Source organism: Siniperca chuatsi, linkage group LG9 (assembly GCF_020085105.1).
Source record: "Siniperca chuatsi isolate FFG_IHB_CAS linkage group LG9, ASM2008510v1, whole genome shotgun sequence".
Lineage (NCBI taxonomy): Eukaryota > Metazoa > Chordata > Actinopteri > Centrarchiformes > Sinipercidae > Siniperca > Siniperca chuatsi.
The window spans coordinates 23994009-24019036 of NC_058050.1; the positions used below are offsets into that span (position 1 = coordinate 23994009).

Sequence of the window (25028 nt, forward strand, 5' to 3'; positions counted from 1 at the left end):
AACAGGTTGGGACCAGGGTGTAACATCTTGACTTTAAGTTGTTTTTTTTTTTTTGTCAGTCTTTGAAGAGCCTACTGATACCCTGCACTGAGCTGACATTGGAGACTGTACATGTGTTTATGTATGAGTGTCTTTCTCAGGCTACGACATGTCCACGTTCATCAGACGCTACAGCCGCTATCTGAACGAGAAGGCTTTCGCCTACAGACAGATGGCTTTCGACTTTGTCCGAGTCAAGAAAGGGTACTGTTTCTCATTTTTCATGACACCGCCCTGCTGCATGACTATTTCAGCATTATTATTGATTTTCAGTCTTTTGAAAATGCTTTGTTAGTTTATCTGGGGGCCAGAACATGCTCCCTTCTTACTTGCCCTCTATATCTATCAGAATAACACACATCCCACCGGGGTCCCGTTAGTGCGTGGGATGGGCTCAGCTACCTCCAGCCCGGCGTTGGGCCAAGTGCATGGCTTTACTGCGTGTACTGAGTGCACAGATGAATACAGAGTGGGTTATTACTCACACTCACAGAGTGGACAGCTCTGTTTAGCTGGCAGACACAAGGTCCCTCTACACAAGCTGGCAGTGAAAAATACAAACGCAGACTACAGAACAGAGATCAGACACGTTGGTGGATACTATATGTGTGACAGGTACAGACAGGTACTCTATGTGTTGGCAGACAGACAGTATATGGGTCTGAGTCTTTCTGTCTGAGAGCTGCTGCCTAATTCTCACATTTTCTATTTCTGTTTCTCAGAGCTGACGGAGTGATGAGGACCATGTCAGTAGAGAAGCTGTTGAAAGGAATGCCCACCCTGCAGAGCCAGATCGACGCACTGCTGGATTTTGATGTGAGTGACACTTGATAATAGGGAACAAAGTCACTTTGCAAGGTTACTAAATTTGCTGAGGGATAAACACAGTGGAGAAAAAAATCTGACAGCTGGGTTTAACAAAGACATGTCAGTTACAGCCCCTTTCACATGTAAGACCAGGTTTGAATTTAATGAGGTCTTCTATAATGGAAACAAAACATGTAGCCTATATCATTGGTGTCGATTTCAACCTTCTTATTCTTCAGTGGGTAATATAAAATTTGCTATACCTTCAATAGCAAGGCTAGAAAATATACCATTGAGACTTTGGAGACTAACTGTTCTTATACATTACATCAGTATTAAACTGTAACATTATCTGCCTTTGGTGAACTTTGATTGTCTTTTTCATTTAATACTGCTTGTAAGTTTTTCTTTTTTAAGCCGTTTTGTGTTTCATCTGTTCATCTTCAAAATCCTAACCACACATTTCTGTCCGTAGGTGCATGCACAGGAACTGAACAATGGAGTGATAAATGCCTGCTTTCTGCTACTCTTCAAAGATCTGATCAAGTTATATGCCTGCTACAATGACGGCATCATTAACCTGCTAGGTAAAGAATCACTCCTTTCCCTTATCACTGGATTTATGAAATAATCAATGAACAAACGTTAAGTATGCTTAAAGGATAAGGCTGAGGTTACATGTATTTTTTATTATTCTTTTCAACAAATGCCGTGAAAAAAACAAAAGCATCAATGTGTTAGTCTTTCTCTCAACACTTTCCAACTTCTCTACACTATCGGTTGCACTCACCCCCAAGCCATTTGTTCCTACAGAACTGATGAAAGAAATATCTAAAAATGGGTCACAAATACTTAGTTCTTTAAAAAAAAAAAAGGCTAAAACAGCTGAGCACTGTTATTTTTTAGCCCCAGATTTGGTGCTCTAGTGAGTATTTGCAGCAGCAGAACAGTGTAGGTTCCTGGTAATGAAGGAACATGTCACCCAATGCAACAATGTGGCTCACTTATGTGTTTTTAATAGATTTTGGACACAATGGAGCACAGAGGAACAAGATATATCAGGCTTTGCCTACACACACACTACTTCTTTGTGGGATCAATCCATTGTTGGTTTTGATCTTTTCGACCTTTGTCGACAAAAAGAAAAACATAGAATATCACCAGACCTGTTCTTTAATTTTATGGGGATACACATTCATGTTTCACGGTCTCTGTTGTCCAGAGAAATTTTTCCAGATGAAGAGAAGCCAGTGTAAAGACGGGCTGGAGATTTACAAGAGATTCCTGACGCGAATGACTCGCGTTTCAGAATTCTTCAAAATTGCTGAGGTAGCCTGCAGAGCATATTACATCACTGAATAGCTGCTAAATCTTGTACTGCTTGGTAACTATTGCATCAAAATGCCATGTCATCTTTTACAGCAAGTGGGAATAGACAAAAATGACATACCTGAACTCACTCAGGTAAGACTGACTAAGGCTTTTCCTTACCTTTATGTATTTTCAAAAATGTTTTGCTATTAGTGGATCTGTGAAGTTTTTTGTAGGCTACATACTAACAGAGCATGTCAGTATTGTGTTTTGTCTAACTGAACTGCATGTGGTGTGAATGTCTAAAGCTACCACCTATTTTTTTCTCCTGCTGTGTTCACCCTTATTGCTCCTCTTAATAATAATAATAATAATAATAATCAGACATTCACAGACAGCCACACTATGTTGTAAAAAGGAGGCATTTCCCACTGTACCCCTTGTGCACTTCTCCATGCAACCATTGAGCTGTGGTTCTTTGCTGATTGACGGCCCCTGTGCCGCTCTGCTTCTCTTTTCACTTCCAGAGATGCAGATTGATCATTCAGGCTGAGAGTGTGAGTAGTGAGCACAGAGCTAGCTTTGGGGAGCAAACAGCTTAGGGAAGGTCAACATTTGATCTCTTGTTGAGTGCACTGAATTGAAGCACATTGCACAGCCATTACACACCCAGAAGACAGCCATCAGGCGCTGTGATGAAGTGGGATGATGTGACTGGAAGAGCCGGTTGGATAAGCTGTGATATGCTGAGCATTGCTGCTGACCAGGCGGCTGTTTTCCGCTGCTAAAACTCTGAGCTAAACATAGTTCAAGTTCAACAACTGCATAAAGGCACAGCAGATTGTTATCCTCAAATTGTGCTGCAGAGTTTCCATAACAACTGTAGAGTCACTGTAAAGATTATTTATTTATTTATGCCTTTTTTGATTGCTGAATTTTGGCTCACTGACCAACATAAGTGATTCCCAGGATGAGAAACCCGATTGCTCCTGTTGGTTCCTGAATTAGTCCCAGGCTTCTAAACTCTGTTGTGTGGAAACTCTGTCCTTTCAGACATGGCAGTATGGATGACTTGCATGAAAAGCATGCTGTAATGGTGTCTGATTAAATAAAGGGTTGACAGGTCATGGAGGGCTAATGGTATAAAACAGGTCCACACCATGCTGAATCGAACATATTGTGATATATGACACTTTTATTTGAAATGGAGATGGGGTGTTCAGGCTCCTGAACCAGTGAAATTCATTAATTCATGTTAAAGGATTTTGTCAAAGCCTTGCAGATGTGCTACGAGAGTTGCAAGATTAGATTAGCTAGCCTGTCTCTGTACGAAGGGGGGAAAAATCTGCGTTATAAACTGTGAAATGTGAAAACAACAATTTGTGGTTTTATGGGAAGTTATGTACTGTATTACTTGCTGGTCCTGTGAGTTCCAGTCTTAATGGTAATGTAAGCTAATCACCTGCTAGCAGTAGCTTCATATTTACCTTACAGATATGAGAGTGGTATCGATCTTCTTATCTAACGCTCAGCAAAAAAGCAAATAAGCACAATGTTTCCAAAAAATGTTGAAGTATTGCTTTATAGAGTTACTTGAGTCTTGAATTTTACTTACAGCAAGAGGTATATCCACTTTCCTTCAAGCTATCATGTGTTCTTCTGCACCGGTCCCTCCTTCAGCTCTTTTTCTTGAAAGCATACGAACAACAGATACCACAACCTCCACAGATGGCATTTGAACTTGTTGCACTCATTTGTGGGTTTTGATTGATTGCAGTAGAGGTTTTTCTGATGTAAACTGCCTGTGGAGAAATTGTGTACTCTTTAGTGATGGATTTCTTTCTGTTTGAATTGTAGTCATATAAATATCAGTACAATACTCTTGATGTCTTTTTCCTGATGACATTTTCTTCTCTCGCAGTCCTGCAGCGGTTTCTGACCCTGTTAATAGGCAAATGTTTCCATGTGAATGCTATTGACATGCTGGTTGGATTTTAGCATGAAACGGAGCTCTGTTTGCGGTGTTTGGGGTAAACAGCAGTGTCCTCACACAATAACTGACTCAACTATTCCTGGTTGTTTTTAAGGAAAAATTGTAGAAAATTTGTACAAAATGTCCCTGTGCTAGCCTGTTAAAATAAAACATAAACAATGAATAAATACTAGGTCAGTGGCTCTATTTGAAAGATCCCACCATTTTTCTTACTAGCCAATGTGCCCCAGTGTTTCAAGTAATACTCTGCCTTAAATTAGCAGGATAACATCATAGATCTTCACAGCCCAACCTACATATCTTAGAGGCCCCTGTCTTTAAAAAATAGATACTCTATGGCTGGTAAAATGGGATGAATGTGTCCAGGAGAGCAAACTATATATATATATATATATATCTACTCTTATCCCTTCCAGGAGGAATTACATCAGCACTAACAAGACTCTGTCTTTGTAGATGTGTTGTTATGTCATCACTCATGTACACTTGTGTGCTATGTTTTAGAGCAGTGAGTAGATGTAGGAAACACTCTGCAAATGATGGCAGTGACAGTCATATCAGATCATTTTCCAAACATATGCCTGGAGGCCTGTTGCTGTCACATACACAGGGAGATGGTTCAGCAGCTTTTATGTTGGCCTCCTCAGATGAGAACTGAGTCTAAGCATTTCGGTAATAGAGCTGTTATATCTGTTCTTTGTCTATAGAACAGCCTTCTCTGTTCTTGGTGGTGAGGACAGATATTAAAGTCTCTGGATGATAAATGGTCTACCCATCCCTCTCTGTGGCAAGATATAAAATGAACAGCCTATCTGCCTTGTTGTTCTCTTGAAGTTTTAGGGATAATAGACCAGACAGCTTTAAATGGATAGATCCAGGAAATGGAGCAGGGAATTAAGGAAATTATCGACTTATTTCACTGGCTGAATTAGCTTTGACCTCTCTTAATAAGCCTTTTGGATATTTTACTGCATGTCGGGAGGTGATACTATCCCATTTAGCCTGGTTGAGCATGCAGCTTTGCATCGTGGCTGGCTGGAACATTGTTCTCTCTATTAGCATTAAGATTAAACCTTTTTCTGCGTTCTTTTCTGTTTCATTGTTAATCATTTTGGGTTCGTTTTTTAAATCCTGCTTTATCCCCCTCTTGGTGTTCCATTTCCTGTGTAACAAATGGAATTCTGCTAATTATATACTGACAACTTCCAATAATACATAATTAATTGATAAAGTAGCTGACAAATATTTTATAATTACTGTATTTGCTCTTATATGCCTAAATACAGTGGTATGAAATTGGCAAAGTTATGACTTAACATAGGGAATATCTGATCAAATAAAGTAAAAATCATTAAAGATTTCAGTAAGATGTAGCATGAACACTGAAAATAGCAATGCGTCAGGCCCTGAACCCAGAGACAGACTGAAGTTCAAATATGAATGAATCGGAGAACAGACTGAAGAGTCAGTGCTGTCAAGTTGATAATGATTAGATTATTCTGAAAAACTACACACTGAAGATGATTATCAGTGCACCAGGAGAGGGGCACGTGATCAGTTAAAGCATGCTAGCCTGACACGCTTAAATGGTACGTTTCATGCTACCTGCAGTATAAGGCCAGGCAAAATATAGACACCCACCTTGACATCCATCATCTTTGAGGATGCCAGGTAATTCATCCAATAACTTTTTTACGGTTTCATTGTGAGATCAACCTGAGCCGGTGTCACATGAGATGTCCGTTTGGTAAAGGTGCAGCAGAGGTTACATGTGGTTAATATCCAAACTCTTATTCCAAGAGGAGGCATGGTCTAAGAAGCAGTCACTCAACTCAAGTGTGATGGATAGAAATAACCCAGTTCTTCAGTGTTTCTATTTGACTGTGTGGTCCACTGTGTTCTATTGTGGAGTATAATCAGTATTCTCAGCCATACCCAACTTTATACTGTGTTTGAGCTAGAGCTGATAACAGCATACTGTAAGTCCCTGTTGTATCAACCTCTCTTTATTATTATACAGGCCCCAGAAAGTCTTCTGGAGTCCCTGGAGACCCATCTTAACACGCTGGAGGGGAAGAAGCCGTAAGTAGTTCAATATACATGCAACCTGTTTTGTTTTTTTAATCGTTTACCAGCAGTAACACAGAGCTGACGCTTCGATAATCTCATAATTATACAGTTTAAAGGCTGTTGCCATACTGAAAGCCATATCTGTAGTGATTTTGGCTCAGGATAGCTCGGCAGTCCAACATGTACCTGGGTTTGTTTGCTGCTTTTACAGTAATTTAGCTCTTTCCGTGTTGCCTGTTTGATCTTTGATCAGTGTTACATCAGTGACAACTCGATCTACACTCTCTCCCTCTGTTACTTCTCTAACATCTCATTTCCTCTGTCTTTGCTCAACTCAGAGAGGATAAGTAAGTATTCTCTGTCAATGAGAAAAGGACATGTAAATATTATTTTACCATCATTTGTACTGATAAATAAAATGTTTTGTTCTATTTTGGTTACAGTTTTCAGTGATTCTATAGAAAGTACATCTGAACAAGCAACTGACATTTGTATTGTTGTGTACTATAATTTTGTTCAAGATGCAACTCTATAGAAAACACACACTGTTTATTTTTCCTGTAAACATTCTGTTCACATTTGTGACCTATCATCATATGCATAATTGATGTAATTGACACACTGTACAACATATTTACTTGTACTTGTACATACTTTGTTATCATATTAATGTACAATCAGCCCCCACTTTTACAAAGCTTTAGACGCATGCCATTCAGAAACATTCAGCTCTTACTTTCTGTCTGTAATGTTGAACAGCAAAACTTTGTTGAAGAGGAGCTGGGGCCAAGATGCTACAGTATTGCTCAGCAGTGCATCTGGATCCATTAATTGCAGATGTTTGCTGAATGGAATTGCTTCGAAATGCTTCCTGCCTGAAAACACCAAAGTGATACTTAAGCTGTCACTTTGCCTCCCATCTCAGTTACAGCCATTATGTTTCAGCATGTACATCATTAAACTCTATAACTCATATGCTATCATTGCTTTTGCAGGTCGCCCACTAAGGTAAGCTGTGTTTCATGATAATCATAATGTAGTGGTAATAATGATAGCCTTTATTTATATATAGCACTTTTCAATGTCAAAGCACAGTTATTGAGATCATCACAGAGCAGCTTAGTAAGTAAAAGCATAAATGCTTAATTCGACTTTGCCCTTAACTGTTCCTGCTACAGACAGGTAGTGATTCATTGTGAATTCACATGTTAAAAAGCTGTTGAATCACATCAGCTTACATAATGGTCACCATGGTCACCATGTTAACGGGGGTCTTTCTCTGCGGCAGGACGTGACAGCCAACAACAGCTCGCCGGCTGCTGCTGCTGCTGTGCCGTCCAAGCCCGCACCTCCTGCTGCAACCGGCGGGCCCCCTGCTCGCCCCGGGCCGCCTGCCAAACCTCCTCCACCCTCTGTCACCCCAACTGCACCGGCCCCCACCACCACCGTCACTACCAGCAAGTGAGAATCACTCAACAATATTACAAAGTGTTTCATCTGAGCTGCATCAATATCCGAGCATCAATATTTCATTAGAAATGGATTCCCTCTGTCAACACGCCCTCTCTCTTTCTTACTTTGTGTTTAGTGCTCTTGATGATGGGTTCTTGTTGGATCTAGACCCCATGTCCTCCTCATCAGCAGGGGGCGCTGCAGCGACTTCCTCCATAACTGGATGGGGAGGTGAGAAATTTCTGCTCTCTCAGTAACTGATTGTCCCCAAAGCTGTGAACACAGTAGTTACTGTTGCTACGCCGATCAAGCTTTTTGTTCAGATGCAGTATATAATTTATCCCTTGAAAGTCTTAGTGGAAAAAAACACATGTATAACTTAAATTTGTATACTGCGGTGTTTACCGGAGCCACCGGAACTGCTGCAGCTTACTCATCTGCCATTTTCACAAGTTTGATGGTCCCAATCCCCTTCCGCTATGTAGCCAATGCGCACTGCATTTTGCCATAATTGTCAGTGTGAACGCACTCAAATACTCAAAATAGCAAAAGTACGAAAGAACGCAAATTCAGACACAGCAACTGTCTCTGTTTCTGTTACGTTCTAGCTGTGAACAGGGATTATTTTAACGAAACCTCTCACCCAACATGATAATATAGTTAGCTAATGATATGCTGCTTGGCTTCAGGAGTAACACTTGGTTATTACTGTAAGCTAGTTAACCGGACATGTTAATGATTGCAGCTTATGTTAGAGCAGATCAACATACAGTTTAATGGTAAATGGACTGTACTTGTAGAGCGCCTTTCTAGTCTTCCGACCACTCAAAGTGCTTTATGCTACATGTCGTTCACCCCATTCACACACATTCATACACTGATGGCAGGTGCTAACTGCTCATCAGAAAGAAACTAATCATTCACACACACTCACTGAGCAATTTGGGGTTCAGTATCTTGCCCAAGGACACTTCAACATGTGGGCTGGGGGACGCCGATCAAACCGCCAATTAGTGGGCGACCTGCTCTACCTGTAAGCCACAGCTGCCCCATTCCCTACGCTTTTTCTCTTGTGTTTTTGGTTTTGGAAAGCCTAAAAAAAAAGACACCACACCCCAAACTCTTTAAATGGTCTGTATCTCTCTCACTGCAGCCCCATGCACACCACTTAAACATGTTGAGAAATCAAAAGTTTGACAGACCTGCCTTGTCGAGTTACAGTTGTAGCTATGAAGCTGTTCGGGGGGAGGGATTTAGCAAACAGCAAATTTGTGCTAAATGGATATTTGTTGGCCTAAACTTGAATCTTCTTACAGATAAAAATATCAGTAAATGATGGAGCATATTTAATAGACTTAAATTCCATTAAATTCAAATGGACCATGCTGATGTTTTGCATGTTTCATCCCATTAACCACAAATCCTTTACTTTACATTACTGTGGACCATTTTCCAAAGCATACAGTGAGTTAAGGTCCCAGAAGAGTAATTTTAATGCCACTTTTCAAATTAATGGAAACCAATTGCTGCTTAGAAGAGGTAGGAAGAAGGCAATCGATTAAAAAAAACCTATGGTATGCTTTGGAAAATTGTTAGCAGTAATATCAAGTATATACAGTTTGCAGTAAATTAACTCAAACAAACAAACTGTGGTCTTTTAGAATGACTCCCTATATTAGGGTAAAAAAGTGATACCCTCGTTGATGTTTTATTTGTGGTTTAAATTACATAGCATTTCCATTAAAAATCTGCTGTTGCTCTCTGGCATGCCCTCTGTTTATCCCCACATCTCTGCTGATACCCTGAAGGTGGCCAGAGTCCAACTGTAGCCTTTGAAAGCCTAAATTACATTAAGGAGCTTTTAGCTCTATTGGGCTTTACCATTACTCCATGTCTGTTTTTTTCTGGCTTGTTCTCTATAATATTGGCAGCTTGCAAATGAAAGATTTCTAAATTTCATCAGATCATCTCCATACTCTTCTGTTCACGTTGCCATTCATTCTCTCACCTTCTGTCTTTCTCTGTCTGTCTTTTGTACAGATCTCTTGGCTGAGGGTGAGTATACTGTTGACAGCACTCTGCTACAGACTGAATACAAGAAATACCTGCAGGCATTTGATTTTTCACTGCCCAACTTGGCTTTGTACCTAAAGTTCTCATTGTCTTTGTGTAAAGCTATTTTCACCTTTAGCACCCAAATCCTCCTTGCTAAGCCTGTCTTCTTTAATTTTTCAGTCTCTTTGACGCTGTCATCTCCATACCATCTCCTTTTTTCTCCTATTTCTCTCTTTTGGGGTTGTTACTGCGTCGTGCCGTTTGGATTACGGGGTTTATCCGCATAGCAACTCCGGCTGCCACTGATGAAGCCTCTGAAGCTCTCCTGGCAGAGGGAGAGTCTGCTGATGCTGATGATGCAGCCGCTGCTGCCCCTGCAGCTTCCGCGCCCACAGCCACTGCAGCTACCACTGCCGCTGCAGCCGCACCAACGCCCGCCTCGCTGCCCGTCTCAGCTCCCGCCACCACCGCAGCTGCAGACATGGATCTCTTCGGAGGTCAGTCTGGTCTGAGAATAGGATGTAGACCAGGATACACAGCATGGCAGCTGCCTGCTTGTCTGCAACGAGCCCCCTTAGTAATTTACTGATAGGTTTCCTTTTGTATAAAGATTGTATATAGAGGATAAGGATTTGGTTATCACTCCCTAAACTTAGCATTGCAACTACTAATTTATTCATGAGGAGTGCTTCATCATAAAACCACAAAAATCTCCAGGCTTTTATCCCATCAAATTACACGTTAATGTGACGTATGCATCGTTTATCTGATATCTAAAGATTGGGGAGAATATGACCTTGAGGTGCCTGCATTTTTTGATGTAACATGAAAACAGTAGAAACCTGAAAAACCTGTTAGAAACAAGTGTACATTATGACACTTCAGTAAGCAGATGGCACCACAGTCGAAGTTTGTGCCTCTCATGTATTACCATTACATTCGAGTCACAGAGCTAAACGTCACATTTTCAAAAAAATGATTGCCTGGTTATCTTTGAAAAACTCAGAGAGTTGTTTAACAACACTTGTGCAGTTTTGAAGATACTTTCAGAAACCTTAAAGACTCTTCTAACTATCTGGATGAAAAAATATTTTGTCTGCTGCACGATAAAAAGGATTTTAAACCTGTTTCTGAAGTTGCAACTGTATTTCTATGTAGTTATACATGACATATGTACACAAGCAAATTATAATGCTTTGTTTTGTATTGAAAATATAAAATATTGGATAGAAACATCGATATACCAGTATAACTCATTACACAGTTTTTAATTTTGGTTCATGTTGCACACATTGAGCAAGGAGAAATAGCGTGTTTGGTTCTGCTTCCTTTGATTAAGAAAAAGAGGCACAGTCTTTTTTTTATCAGGCAGCGGAAATCTTTCATCTAGATGGTTAGAAAAGTCTGGAAATACCTTCAGGGCAGCGGTGAGCATTGTTAAATAGCCTTCTGGGTTTCTCAAAGTTCGGTGGGTGTATATTTTTCAGAAAATCAGATGCTTAGTGTTGTGGCTCAGATGTAATGGTTCTCTCTCCTCACCTTTTTCTAATGTTTTTACATCCTGCTTTGTTGCAACCATGTACTTAGTGTACCATGTACACTAATGTGCTGACATAATGTCAGGCTTTCACACACTCTGTTTTGCATTGAGCACAGAGAAAAACATTTATGACCTGTGGCACATCCCAAAAATAGGAGCCAGTATAGTGGATTACTTGCTTTTTTCTGGGTTTATTCAAAGCTGCACAATTACAACAAAACACTAATGAGTTTTGACATGAATGTGTTTTAAACATTCATCAGCGTGTTTTGTCACAATCGTGTGCACCTCAATAAACCCACTGCAATGTAATTAATCTGCTATTATGACTCGAATTTATGGTATTTGCTGCTTTTTGCTTTTTTTGTTTATCGCCCTTAATGATGTTCTCCCTAATGGCTTACTAACACTTGCATAAATATGTCAAGATGATGAGTAGCTGGATTATATTTAATGATATTTTGGCTTTTTAATATTAACCTCAGCCCTAACATTGGAGAAGCGCCAAATATCTGCTGAAAAGAGTCAATTGAGGTTCTTTGTCAAAGAGAGACTTTGCCTCGTCCATCTCTGAACTTGACATCTTCCCTCTTGTCACAGAGTACGAGTAACTTGTGACAACGTGCCTCATTTCACAAGCCTGCACAGGTAGTGCACTCACTGAATGCAGCATTATGCAGCCCTTCAAAATTCATCACATGACTGATGGTACAATCAGATCATTCTCTGGCTGCATATTTCTTGTATTCTCTACTTTTTCCAGATGCTGACCTCTCATTTTTGTTTCCTGTCCATTCCATCTGTTTACTCATCTTTTGTTCTTTACATCCATGTGTCTGTCGGTGTGTTGGCCCGGGTGTTATGTTTTGCGTTTGTGTTCTGGCTGTTTTCGTCTGCAATACCCTAGATGCGTTTGCACCTTCCCCAGGAGACGGTTCTGCTGCCGTGGCCGCGGGCCCCGCTGCTGATGCATTTGGTGGATCTGGTGGGTGACAAAACAGCTTTTTGTGCAAGTGTGTGTGAATGTATGGGTGTGTGTGTGTGTGTGAATGTAAAAGCTGTTATTGCTTTTATTTTATTAAAGCTGCTTCTGTTGCATTAGGAGACAGTAGAACAAACATGTGCCCTCAGGGCCTACTGTCTCACCCCAAATCCTGCTCTAATGCTCCAGTCATGGACCCTCTCCTCCCTCATCTCGACTACTCTCCTCCTAATATTCACCCAGTCAATACTGCAGTAAAAAGCACAGTACAGCTATTAAACATACTGTAGTACAAAAATTAATACCATTTGTTTTTTATACCCTAACCCCGTAATACTACGTGATGATGATGATAATGATGATTACACTAATCATTGTCATCATTTCTTTTATTTTTTCAATAACTCCATTTAGTCTCTCTCTTTGGCCTAGTATATATAGCAGGACAATGACCGGGGCAATCCATGTAATGTCCATGCAAGTTTTTCTTGCAAATTTGCTTTTTTAAATAAATGTAAAGTACTCATTTACGGTACATCTACTTGCATACTGTGCATAGCCCACTAACCACAGCAGTAACACAAACAGTTGCAGTTTGTTTAACATGCTTCGCTCACACTTGGCCTTCTGTTTTAATCAGTGTATAAAGGACACACCAGGTTTTGAAAACTTTTCCTATTGGTCAGCTTGTCCTCTATCTTTGGCAAACACATTTGTACAGGCATTCATGGTACTGACTTTGGTGAGTCCCTGACTTTACATGTAACACTATCATCAGGTCAAAATTTTAATTTGTCAAATTTTTTAATAATAACTAATAACATTCCCATCAGCCTCAGCTGTACCGGATACTCGTTTCAGCCAAATGTTTTGTGGTGATTAGCCAATGTTAGCATGCTAAAAGGCTAAAGTAAGATGGTGAATTCTGTAAACATTACATGCCAAATATCAGCATGTTAGCATAGTAATTGTGATCATTTTAGCATGCTGACTTTAGCATTTAACTCAAGCAGAGCCTCACAGTCGTGTTTTCTATTATTCACTTGAAGTGTAAAGAATTATGCAGGTAGATCAAAGGTTGAGTCATTTTAGTAGACTGAATAAGAAATAGAGATTTCATACATAGTCAGTCTTTTTGGTAAAAAAATGAAGTAGTGACAGAGAGTAGAAATGGCTACTATATGTACATTTTTAGTAAACATGATTGTAATTGTTCCCTGGTTATGGTGCTGTAATCTTCTGTCTTTCTTCAGCCTTGGTACTGGTTCTCACAGAGAAAGACGAGTCACTGTAGGTCTCAGTCTGTGGGTAGTTGAGCCAAGTAAAAAGCAGTTTCTTTAATCACTTTTATTAGGTGCAAGTCTTAGCCCTCACTCTTAATAGCATGTCATAGTTTTCTCATTTTTATACAATCCTAGCGGCCCAATATCACCTACACCTCTTGTATGCTAACATGTTTGTGTTATCACATAGGCAACAATGTACCAGCGACACATGGATGATTTGGGCGTTCTGATAAGTTAAAAGACTAATGGTCTCATTAGTTGCTCATTCAACCAAAGATCACTCTACACTACCAACTGTAGTCAGTTATTAGTTACTGAAGAATTGTTTCCCACTGTCTGTTATAGCTTGTGAATGCAGTTCTGGAGTTAATGAGTGACCGTGTGCTTGGTTTACTTTCTTTGTACCTAACCCTAATTGGAGCTTTAAAGGTGTCTTGCCTCACAAAAAAGCTTTTTACAGTGTTTGTTGCTTTAACAAACTCAATCCCCCCTTCCCCATCCACCCACCAACCCCTTCCCTTCTTCTCTAATCATAACCCCCCCTAACCCCTCAACACCACCCCCCTGCTGCTCTTCCTAAAGACCCCTTCGCTACGACGGAGGGGAGCGCAGACATTGCTCCAGAGCTGGACCTGTTCGCTATGAGGCCCGCCGACACGGGGGCCACCGCCGCCACCCATCCCACCTCTAGTGAGGTGCCGACCATCGTCGCCCCCATCGCTGCCCCCACCCCTTCTTCCACCACCACCACTACCACCACAACCACCATCGACACCACCACCACAGAGTCTGCAGCCGCCCCGACTCTAGATATCTTTGGTGGTAAAGTCCTCTAGCTCTCATTATGCCTCTCACTGCATTGCTCTGCATTATGACGATGATGATGATATAGGTTTTGATAATGATGATGACTGCATTGCTCTTGCTAGTGATGATGATGACAATAGTGACGATGATAATAACCTGCCCAGTCCCTACATTTCAAATTTGTTTTTCTATTTTCCATGATGCCTTTCCTTCCGATACAGATCATTTAATCAAATTAATCAAGCATCTTGACCTCCTCTGCAAAAATTAAATTGTGTATGCTATTTTAAAAGTTAATCCATTAATGATCTGTTGTTTGGGGTACAAAATCTCTGTTAATTTGATCTCTAGGGACATACATGGACATTCATCTCTTTTGATTAACAGAGGTGGCTCAACTTGTTTTGATTATTAACCTAATACTAACAAACAGACTGCCAAAAGTGAAGAAAATTGTTTTCTTCTCCTGCTTGTGACTAATATTTTAGATACTGACAGTTGAGAATGCTTTATTGTAGCTTATGCACTTTAGTTAAAAGGGAATATTGCTCAATGTCAGAATTTGTATATGCTATGGGTTTCCTCCGAGTGCTCACAGTCCAGATGACATGCATGTTAGGTGAACTGGTGACTCCCATATAAAGCTGCCCAATGTGAGTTGGGATGGGATCCAGCCCCCCTTGACCTTGCACAGAATAAGTGCATAGATAATGGATGGATATTGCCATGAAATTTTGTATGACATTCATGTTCCTCTGACGTTTCACTTAGCACCATCATCAGGTCGAAATTTAATTTGTCCAGTACTTTGTTTTGTGATTCAATACCTGCAAAACTAATGACATTCCCATCATCAAAATATCAGCATGTTAGCTTAGTCACTGTGAGCATGTAAGCATGCTAAAGTTAATATTTAGCTCAGTACAGCCTCACAGAGCCGCCAGCATGGCTGTAGACCCTTAGTCTTGTTAACTAAATACAGTGGAGATTGGAAAAACGAGTGCTCTCTCAGAACGAAAGCACAGGACCCAGGTTTTAATCTGTGATGTCTTAGTCATGTCACATTGCTCAACAGTAATTTCTGGTCATATAATCAAAATTCACTGATGCAAATAGGAAAGTCTTCATGCTGAAATTTGGCAATATACCCTTTTAACTTTTGCACTGTTTCATTTTGCATTGCACTGAACAGATACACAGCAGCTTTACTGTTTAATAATCAAAATATCTGCTCTCTCTGCTTTCCCTCATCTTTCTTCTTAACTCATCATTCTGTATGCACTGGACTTGAAATCTGAATGTACATATGATTGTGTGTCCTTGTTCTTAGATATGTTTGATTCTATGCCTGAGCAAAGCCCTACCACAGAATCCAAAGCTGCTACCACTCCTAGCGTAGACCTTTTTGGTGCAGGTACAGGAGTTGATATCCATTTCTCTGTGTGTGGAACCTCTTCATCTCTTCTGGTTTCCATACCTCCACTCTTCTGTCAACTGTTTTTTTTTCCTCACACGTCTTGGTTTGTCCCCCATAGTGGTATGAGAACTGTGCATGTAACCCACTTGTCAAGTCTTGGATTGTCCTTGTGGCTGCTTTCTATCTATGCTGTGTCTTTCTACCTGCCACGCTAATACTTTTCTTTGCTTCCCGACCTCCATGGTTTTCTTCTTTCTCGTATTCTGCCTCTCGCTTGCTTTGGTAAATTAGACCTTCCTGCTGTTTCACGCGGGCCCTCTCCTTTGCCTGAGGCGGCTCCGGCTGGAGACATCGTGACCGGTGAGTTAAGCTGCTTTATCTTTACTGCATCACTGTTTTCCCCTCCTTTTTTCATGAAGAGTGCAGCCAGCCTCAACTTGTCATGAAGGTTTTTGCACGGTACTGGTGTCCTCATGCACATGCACACCAGTCCTGTACTTCCAAATGGTGCACGCTTCAAAGGATGTGGATACACAGTTAAGATGCAGGGATGCCTGCTTCCTTCTCCTGCTTCGTCTCTGCATGTCTGCTAGCCTTTTAGAACAGGCATAATAACGGTGCATGAGCAAAGCATTCTCCCCTTGGAAATAAAGCTGTCATAAATGTAGTCATTTAAGGTTAATTTAATTCCTTCCTGCTTCTGTCTCGCCGGTCTCTCTGTTCAGACTCATTTTCATCTCCAGCTCCTGCTGCTGCTCCTATCGTTGCTCCTGCTGCAGCTCCCGTCCCAGAAGCCTCCCCCCCACCCAAAGCAGAGCCAGCACCTGTCATTGACCTGCTGGGTACTGTACCTCAGAACACACATACACATCCTTTTACAACAACATATGCTATAAATTGTTGAATTTTAACTATCGTTTGTGCATTTTATCATTTTACTTTTCTCTTCTGGGAATTTTTAATCATACTTAGTTGTTACAGTAAGTTCATGGGTGAATGTTTGCACTAGGGTTGAGCAAGTACTCGGCTGAAACGAGTATCCGGTACAGACAATGTACTTTTTACGAGTATAAGTAGAAAAGAAATCTTGAGAAGAAAGAAATCTTGTTCTGTAAATAGTTCTCTTACTCTTGTGATCAAAAACATTGCTCTGAAGCTCAATTCTGAGGCTGTTCTGTAAATAGTTTTCTAATAAATATAGCAACTTCTGATCAACCCATATCAATTTCAGGCTTAAATTAACAACTTCCGGTTAATCCCACCCACGTCTGGTTTAAGCCCCGCCCATTCAGAGTACGGATACGAATACAGATAATTTAGTTGGTTGAACAGATACAGATAATGGTGTACTCGCTCATCCCTAGTTTGTACCAGTGAGACTGATATTGTCTAGATGTGGTGATAGACTGTAGGTGTAGTGCAAAACTAATTTCAGCAGTTTCTGGATTAGACTGCAGACACATCATAGATATAGAGCAGACAGTTGGCAGTAACCACCAGTTACGTTCCCAAAATAATTATTACACTGTGTGTTTGTGTGTGTCTCTGTCTAGGGGATTTTCTTTCCTACAAAATGTAATTTTAAGATTCAAATCAACTTTATGTAGTGCGAAAAATTTTGCCTACTAGAGTAAAAACAGGAGGTGTGTTGAGGATTTTAGCATGGAAGTGCTGAAGGTAATGGCGGGCCCTTTTTTTTGTTGCTCTTTAATCATTAAAAATGATGGGAATTAATAGGAATATTGTTGATATTTCCATTTAATTTCAACAATATTGTTGGACGTAATTCTAGAGATTGATTGCTACATTTTTGTGAGCGGCTGTTGCACCTGTTGCTAAAGCAATTTACGCATTTGTAATTTAGCCAATAATACCACAGCATCACAGTTAGGCCTACACACATTTCTGTGAAAAGACAATCATAATTCCCTTGCAACATAGTTAATCACATCTTGACAGCACCACGTGACATTATGCCAGTGGGGAAAAAATGTATCCAATACTTTGTTTATAACCAAATACCTGCAAAACTAATGACATTACCATCAGCCACTTTGTGTTTAGTGCTAATTAGCAAAAGTTAGCATGTTAGCACACTAAAACTAACATTGTGAACATTGTACCTGCTAAACATCAGCATGCTAGCATTATCATTGTGAGTATGTTAGTAAACTGACATTAGCATTTATCTTAAAGCACTGCTGTGCCAAAGTATAGTCTCAAAGAGACTGTAGACTCTTAGCTTTGTCGCTGCATATCACTCCTGCACATTTTGTACTAAATCTTGTACTAAGTTTTGCTTTATGAAGATAATCTTGTCTCCTACCCCCCACTGTGTCCCACTGTGTGGTCCAGGGCTGACCTCTCACCCCTTTCTGCCCTCCATGCTTCGTTGCGGATAACTGGACGGCACTGCAGACTCCTTCAGCAGTCCTGCAGAGGAGACGCAGAGCTCTGCTCCTGGAGGGCCTGGAGACGACCTGCTGGGAGGTGAGACTCCTCTGACTGTCACTTTTTGTGATTACACTAGTATTTAAGTATTTTTATGGAAATTATGGTAAAATTAGAAAGGCTGAAGGACCTGCAAATTTTGATAAGATGTCCGCAGTCTTGCAAAAAGTTTTTATGTTGGCAAATGGCTGACAGAAATGTTTTATGCTGATTAAGAAATTATGCATTAAGTAATGATGGAGATGCATTTGTCAAATTAATAATGACACAGACTTGGCAGGCCTGGTTAAATTTTTTTACACAGCAGTGCCAAAGTGGCTTTGGACTCATTTGGAAATGTCTGTCCACCACAACCTCCTAGTGATGTCAAAGCCAATCTCTCAGCCATCTTATTTCTGTCACTGTTGGATGGCCAATAGTTGATGAATAAGAATATCACAAAAACATCTTTGTTCTTACCTTTTTCTTTTCATCTTTATATGTTAAAGAATAGGACAATTTCAACACACGCAACATACTCATGCATGCAGACAGACATCCTGCTTCCATGGTAGCGTTTGTGAATATACTTTCAGTATGTAAAATTTGAATGTAGGCCATCATGTGCATCCGGCCTGTTAGTCATGATGAGTCGCATGTGCATGCACTCTGTGAAGATTCAGTATCATCTTGCAATTGTTCATTACATTGAAAATCTGGAAGTATTGTAAGGCATTACAATACACAGTAAGCTATTGTGTGTAAGGTGTACACCAGCACACCTAGACACTTATATGTATACTTGTATTGGGCTGTCTACTGTATGTACTTGTTACTGTAAAAAAAAAAAGAAGTTCATTTTGTACATTTAGTACTGAATCTATAGGTATCTGTGGTGGAAAAGTATTCAGATCCTTTACCTAAGTAAAAGTACCAGCACAAAAATTTAAAAATACTAAGCCCTGTGTTCAAAAACCTACTTCAGTTAAGGTACAATATTATCAGAAGAAATGACTGAAAATATCAAAAATAAAATCCTCCTGAAAAATGTCACCTGTGACTGATATATTATCATGTGTGACATGAGATTGTTAAGACTGATGCATCAATGTATATTGATTTTATTGTTGCCGATGGTTTTATTTATTTTATTGTTGCCGCTGGTCGAGGAGGAGCTAGTTTTAACTACTTTATGTTGGGTCACAAGATAAATCTGAGGGGTCATGAGATGGTTAATGGGGTAGGAAAGAAGAAAAAACAAAGTTCTGCTACTGAAATTTTCATTCATCTTTTCTCTAATCTTTTTTTGTGAAATATTGGATAATCTGACCTCTTTGAGCCTCATACTGTTATTTAAATGAAATCATCTGAGAAGTTTAGTGGGGAAATCACTCTTTGGTGGAACTGCTAACAACTCAAAGACATCCGAAACGCGACAAAGGGCCCCGCGTAGACGCTGCTTTATATAAGGGGTCACAACCCTTAACAATGTTTTGTATTTAATATGCTTACACCAAGTGTTTTAATGTAAAATCTTAATCTGAAAAATAACTCGAAAGAATAGCTGTCAGATACATGTAGATGTAATTTTTCCCTCTGAAATTTAGTGGAGTAGAAGTATTAAGTAGCACAAAACGGAAGTACCTCAAAATTGTACAGTACTTGAGTAAATCTACTTAGTTGCTTTCTACCACTGATAGGAATGCATACTCTTTATTTTTAAAATCTGATGTTGTAACTGGTTGAGTAATATGCTGTATTATATTCTATTTCTCTGTGCTGTATACTGCTACTATTTGCTGCTGCAGTGATCGACTTTCCCCACAGGGATAACCAAAATGTCTTTTTAAGATGTCTCATGTGCCATCTGTTGTGTCACTAACCATATTTAACGTTTTTCATGGAATTAGGGTGACTGTGAAAACAGCACTGCATATGATGTCACAGTTACAGTCCTGTCTGTTATCCCCCTCAGGCCTGATGTCCCCCACCCTGGTTCCCACCGCTGCCCCAGCTCTGGCTCCAGCCTTGGCTCCACCTCTGGTCTCAGCTCCGGTGCAGAACGACCTCCTAGAGTCGGGCTTTGACGTTCTGGGCTCCCTTACCTCTCCAACGCCACCTGTTCCTGCTGCAGCGACAGCACTACCAATAGTGCTAGCTGTACCAGAACCTGCAACCACCACACCGGCACCCTCTGGTGGCTTTGATGCTTCAAGTAAGTGGACCATAGTATATTATAATAGATTTCTTTTTCCAGTTTTTTTGTTTCATTTTAGTAATCTGTCTCATTGGCATGCCTTGAAATGAAATGTGAAATATTAGAGAATTTCAGAAAATATTTAGTTCATATTTGCACAGGTCTTCTAATCAATGCGCATTAATCTGCTCTGGTTCATTAAAACTGAGCTACTTTAACCATGACTTAGTTATCTCTCCCTGCTGAGAGCTTGACTACTGCATGAATGACACACTGACACGTGCTGCTGTCACTTTCCTCCTCATTTCTGCTGACTGCTTAACTCCTCAGCACTGCTGCCTTTCTCGCAATGGTTTTTCTTTCAATCACTTCTCCTGTACTTTTCACACTTTCTCAAATGCTGTGCTTTCTCCACCTCCTGCTTAACTCACCCCCTCTCTGCAATCTCTCTTTCTTTCTTTCTTTCCTCTACATACTTTTTCTCTTCTGCTCCATTTTTATTTCCCTCTTCACCCTTATCCACACCCCTTCCACTCTGCTGGGTCATTGCTTGCTTCTTCTAATCTGTAATTGGTGAGTTCAACCTCGCAGTGCATTGCTGCATGTATAGTTTGGACAAGTTTCCCCCTCTGCGTCTTTGCATGATACGATATGACCCCTAAATGTCTCCTGCATGAGACAAGACTTACTGTATTGTTGTTTATGTTGGTACAATGTATCTTTATTTGCCCTTGGTCTAATAGTAACCACGTGCCATTAAGACCGAGTCTGCAGTAGAGACTGCAGGTTTTCATTCCAATCCTGGAGTGATGCAGCAACACCTTTCAATGAAATATTTTTCCAGTCAAACAGCATCACATTGTAGTGAAAACCCTTACTCTTTGATGCAAGGGAATAGAAACATACTAGATTTACTTTAAATGTGTTTATAGAGCATGAAACCTTAACTGTAAGTATTGGTTAGAGGGTGAAAGTTCTGCTACACTGTGTATAGTTACAGTTTTGCAAACATTTTTAGTGATGGAAGCCTGTTAATTAGGCCCTGTGAAGCCTCTAAAATAATTCAAATCAATAATTTGTACATTATCCCTTAGTGCATTGATTCCTAACCAGAGGTACTTATACCCCAGGGGGTACTTTTGCAGTTGCCAGATGGTACTTAGAAAGATTGTAGACTATCTTTAATTTAAATCTTTTCTAATTTAAAAAAACTAGAAATTAGGTTTTGATTAGAAAAAAATATCCACATATTGAGTCAGCTGTAACACCTGAAAACTATGTGTTGCGATTGCGAGTGCTTGAAAACTAGTAAGCAAACGAACAGAGAAATCTAAACAGTTAGCTAAAAATATTGGATAAATGGTTGAACTAGTTAGCTGAAAGTAACAGACAAATAGTTGAAACTACTCCAAGTAGTAGCACAAATACAAGCTTGACCAATCTGACCTAAACACTGACAGTTCAATTGTCTTAAAACACTACTGTTTATATAATTGATAGTGTTAAATAACATCCAGTTATAAATCAACTCAAATGGGCACATTTGGAACATGACAGGTGGTGCTGAGGAAGGGTTACTGGAGTTCATCTGACAGGGCTGTGGGGGTATGTCAGACAAAAAAGGTTGGGGGCCACTGCTTTAGTGAATACACCCTCAACCAACTCTCAACAACACAATGCTTCTGTAGTGGTTAGTTGGACTGAAAACCTGTAAACTCTTTGGCCTTGATGACACCTGGTTCAAGACCAGTGCTTTAATCCAAAATCTGCCAGTGTTTAAGTTCCTGAGATGTGACTATGTAAACTGGCTAAGCGACTAGCCAATTGAGTGCTGTTGCTGTAATTGTCCCTTTGAATGCTCAAATATATTTACAGTACAGTCCTACATTGTGCATGCGATGCACAGCTGACTACTGATGCTGTCGCAGCTGGATTGTCCCCTTCACCGTACTGTCTGGTCTCACATCTGCCCTCTGCTCGTGTTATAGCTAGATTAGGGATTTGCAGGTTTGTAATCCGTGTTGTTTCTCTGATGTGTTCCCACCCTCTCCCAAAGTGTTTGATGGATTAGGCGACTTGCTGATGCCCGCCGTAACGCCCCAGAGCACCGGGGGCAGCACTGCTGGAAGCACAGCAGGAAGCATGGGAACTCCCGTCGCAGCAGGAGGCATTGCAGCCGCCACCCCACCTCCTACCAAAACCATCGGAGGAGACCTGGACTCTTCACTGGCCAACCTGATTGGAGGTAGACTTCAGCTTTTCTTGTCTGGAGCTCATTAATTTCTGTTTATGATAAATACTTCAATATTTATACTTGTTCTTCTTTCTTTCTTCTGTTCAGACCTTGGAGTAAAGAAAAAGTAAGTGTGTGTTTAAAGATGTCAATTCTATAAATGCATGATGCTTGTGGAGGCTCATAAAGGGGCGCAACACTCTCAAAGCTGATGAAGGTGTCTAGGTTTAAACATTATGCTTTCTTGAATGTTGTTTTGAGCTCATTTTTTCAGTTTGGTTTTGTTAAATCATAGCCACCAAATTATTGAGTTTTCCTCAGCCATCTGGATGTTTTTTCATCCTAGGATCACAACTTCCCACAAGTCTTGAATGTCAGTAAAAATCCTGGAATTTGAATTGAATTTGAATGATAAGTAAGTGTGGGAAACCTGTGTCTCTTTGCGTGTAGATCACTGCATGTCCCATCTGTTAAGCTACAACAGATTTTCTGCAGTCACCACTCCAGGCATTAGCAGTACAATGGGCCTGAGGTGTATTCTGTGTTTGATCTCCTTTAGGGACCCACAGAGTGAGAAGAAGCTGACAGGAGGCGCCAACTGGATGCCAAAGGTAGCTCCCACAAGCTGGGGCACACCAGGAGCCCCCATGGTAAGAACAGCACGAGCACCACACCCCCCCACCATGAGATCACACTTTGTTTCCAAAAAGCAGTTTTGCTGCAAACTTTAGAGCTCTTCTTCCTGTCTCGCTAGGCTGGCGCTGCCCCTGGAGCTCCTGGGGCTCCAGGAGCAGCTCCACCCGGTGCAGCCATGGTGCAACCAATGAGTGCACAGCCTGGGTTTGGCATGGTGAGTTTTATTTCATTCACTGTGAATTCTCTATATTTTTTGCTGTGAGCCTTTATCAGCTTATGAATCTGCAACTCAAACTGCATGTATGTAGATTATAAATATTTATGTCCAGATCATCTCAAAGGCATATGCTATTAATCTGCATAGCTTTCAGAAATCCCAATCTGCTGTGTTGTCTCTGTTTTACCAGCCTCCTGCAGGAGGGCCTGGAGCTCCCATGATGCAGCCCATGATGGGGCAGCCTATGATGGGACAACCCATGATGAGACCTCCCTTCACTGGGGTGGCCGGAGCTGCACCCGGAGCCGCTACACCAGGAGCACCGGTAACCACTACTAAAGCTTTTAGTTACCAGCAAGGCCATTCATCTATGCATACAGTAAACCAGTTACACTACCCAGTTTTTTTTACATCAGTATGTAGTTCATCACGTCAAGATTCATGTTAGCCTAAAAACATACATTAAAATGTTTGTATAGATGTGTTTACTTACCGCTACATTTATGCTCAACTTATAATGTTCTAATTTCCTTTTTTCTCAGCTTTCTCCAGGACCTGCAAGCCAGAGTCCCAAGAAGCCCAAGGACCCTTTGGCAGAACTCGACCTCAAGGACTTCTTATAACGCCCCAGGTGGGAGCTCAGGGTACATACAGTATGGAACAACTTCTGTTGATGTTGGCAAAAGTTGATAAGCTCTGTTAATGCCTGTCACTCCATCATGCCTACACGGCAGTATAGTATAGTACCTGCAGATGGAGCTGGTGACCTACAGTAAATAATCACGAGATTTCTTCTACTGATTGTCCATTTTAAAATAAAACATCTAAGTTGGTTTAAGTTGTTCCAACTGGCTTCATTTTCATTTAAAGGTGCTATTGATAACATCCAGCCATTAGATGACGCACTCCACCTCCCCCCTTCCATTCCATTCCAGTGGTTGCCAGTTCGTTGCAACCTACATATTTCATGGTCAAGTGGAGTGAGACTCAGACTCCATCATATCAAGTGATGAATCTTTCGTGATAGAGTAATGAATTCATTTTGCAACATGTAGCTATACATTAGCTATAGATTTAGGTTACTTTGTGTGGTGGTGTTTCATGAAATGTTATATATGGTAATCTTAGGATATGGCTAGCTAGCTTTAGGTAATCATTTAATAATTATAGGGGCCCTATATTGCAACACTTACCGTAAAATGACATTTCAATCATCCTTACACTATAAGGCATCAGGTAAATATTTACATTTTAATCCAATCAAAGAGTACAGTACATTGTAGGGATGCTATTAAAACCCACAGTGCTCAACATTAGACAGCTACAGTAAAAGTTGACGTTAGCTAGCATTAGTGTTAGCGTAGTGTTGACCTAACATTAGTTGAAGAGTTTTGTTCTTGCTGAACAATAAAATATAAAAAACAGCTGAGCGCCACACAGCAACAATGGCTACAGGAAAAAGGACGACTATATGATTAAGTCAGTATTTTCAGATTTTTATATTAACGTGAGTACCGTAGCTGTTGAGCTCAACACAGCTGGCTCCATGGCTAGCT

At 40.5% G+C, this 25028-nt stretch overlaps 1 protein-coding gene across 19 annotated transcripts in view; it reads left to right on the plus strand.

Moving 5' to 3' along the window:
* snap91a (synaptosome associated protein 91a) overlaps positions 1-25028 on the plus strand; it is a 56528-nt gene that overhangs the window by 28323 nt on the left and 3177 nt on the right. The window contains exons 4-28 of one of the 19 annotated variants that reach the window (XM_044207016.1): positions 141-243; positions 762-855; positions 1322-1433; positions 2069-2175; positions 2269-2310; positions 6171-6232; positions 6559-6567; positions 7216-7228; positions 7509-7681; positions 7809-7903; positions 9713-9727; positions 10015-10224; positions 12175-12252; positions 14118-14357; positions 15673-15756; positions 16051-16119; positions 16485-16601; positions 18178-18249; positions 20165-20404; positions 22458-22631; positions 22728-22746; positions 23179-23269; positions 23374-23469; positions 23663-23797; positions 24015-24103. In XM_044207016.1, the coding sequence (XP_044062951.1) occupies positions 141-243; positions 762-855; positions 1322-1433; positions 2069-2175; positions 2269-2310; positions 6171-6232; positions 6559-6567; positions 7216-7228; positions 7509-7681; positions 7809-7903; positions 9713-9727; positions 10015-10224; positions 12175-12252; positions 14118-14357; positions 15673-15756; positions 16051-16119; positions 16485-16601; positions 18178-18249; positions 20165-20404; positions 22458-22631; positions 22728-22746; positions 23179-23269; positions 23374-23469; positions 23663-23797; positions 24015-24095 (2531 nt within the window). In that variant the 3' untranslated portion in view covers positions 24096-24103. The other 18 variants (XM_044207017.1, XM_044207014.1, XM_044207013.1 and 15 more) reach the window with 18 other exon arrangements.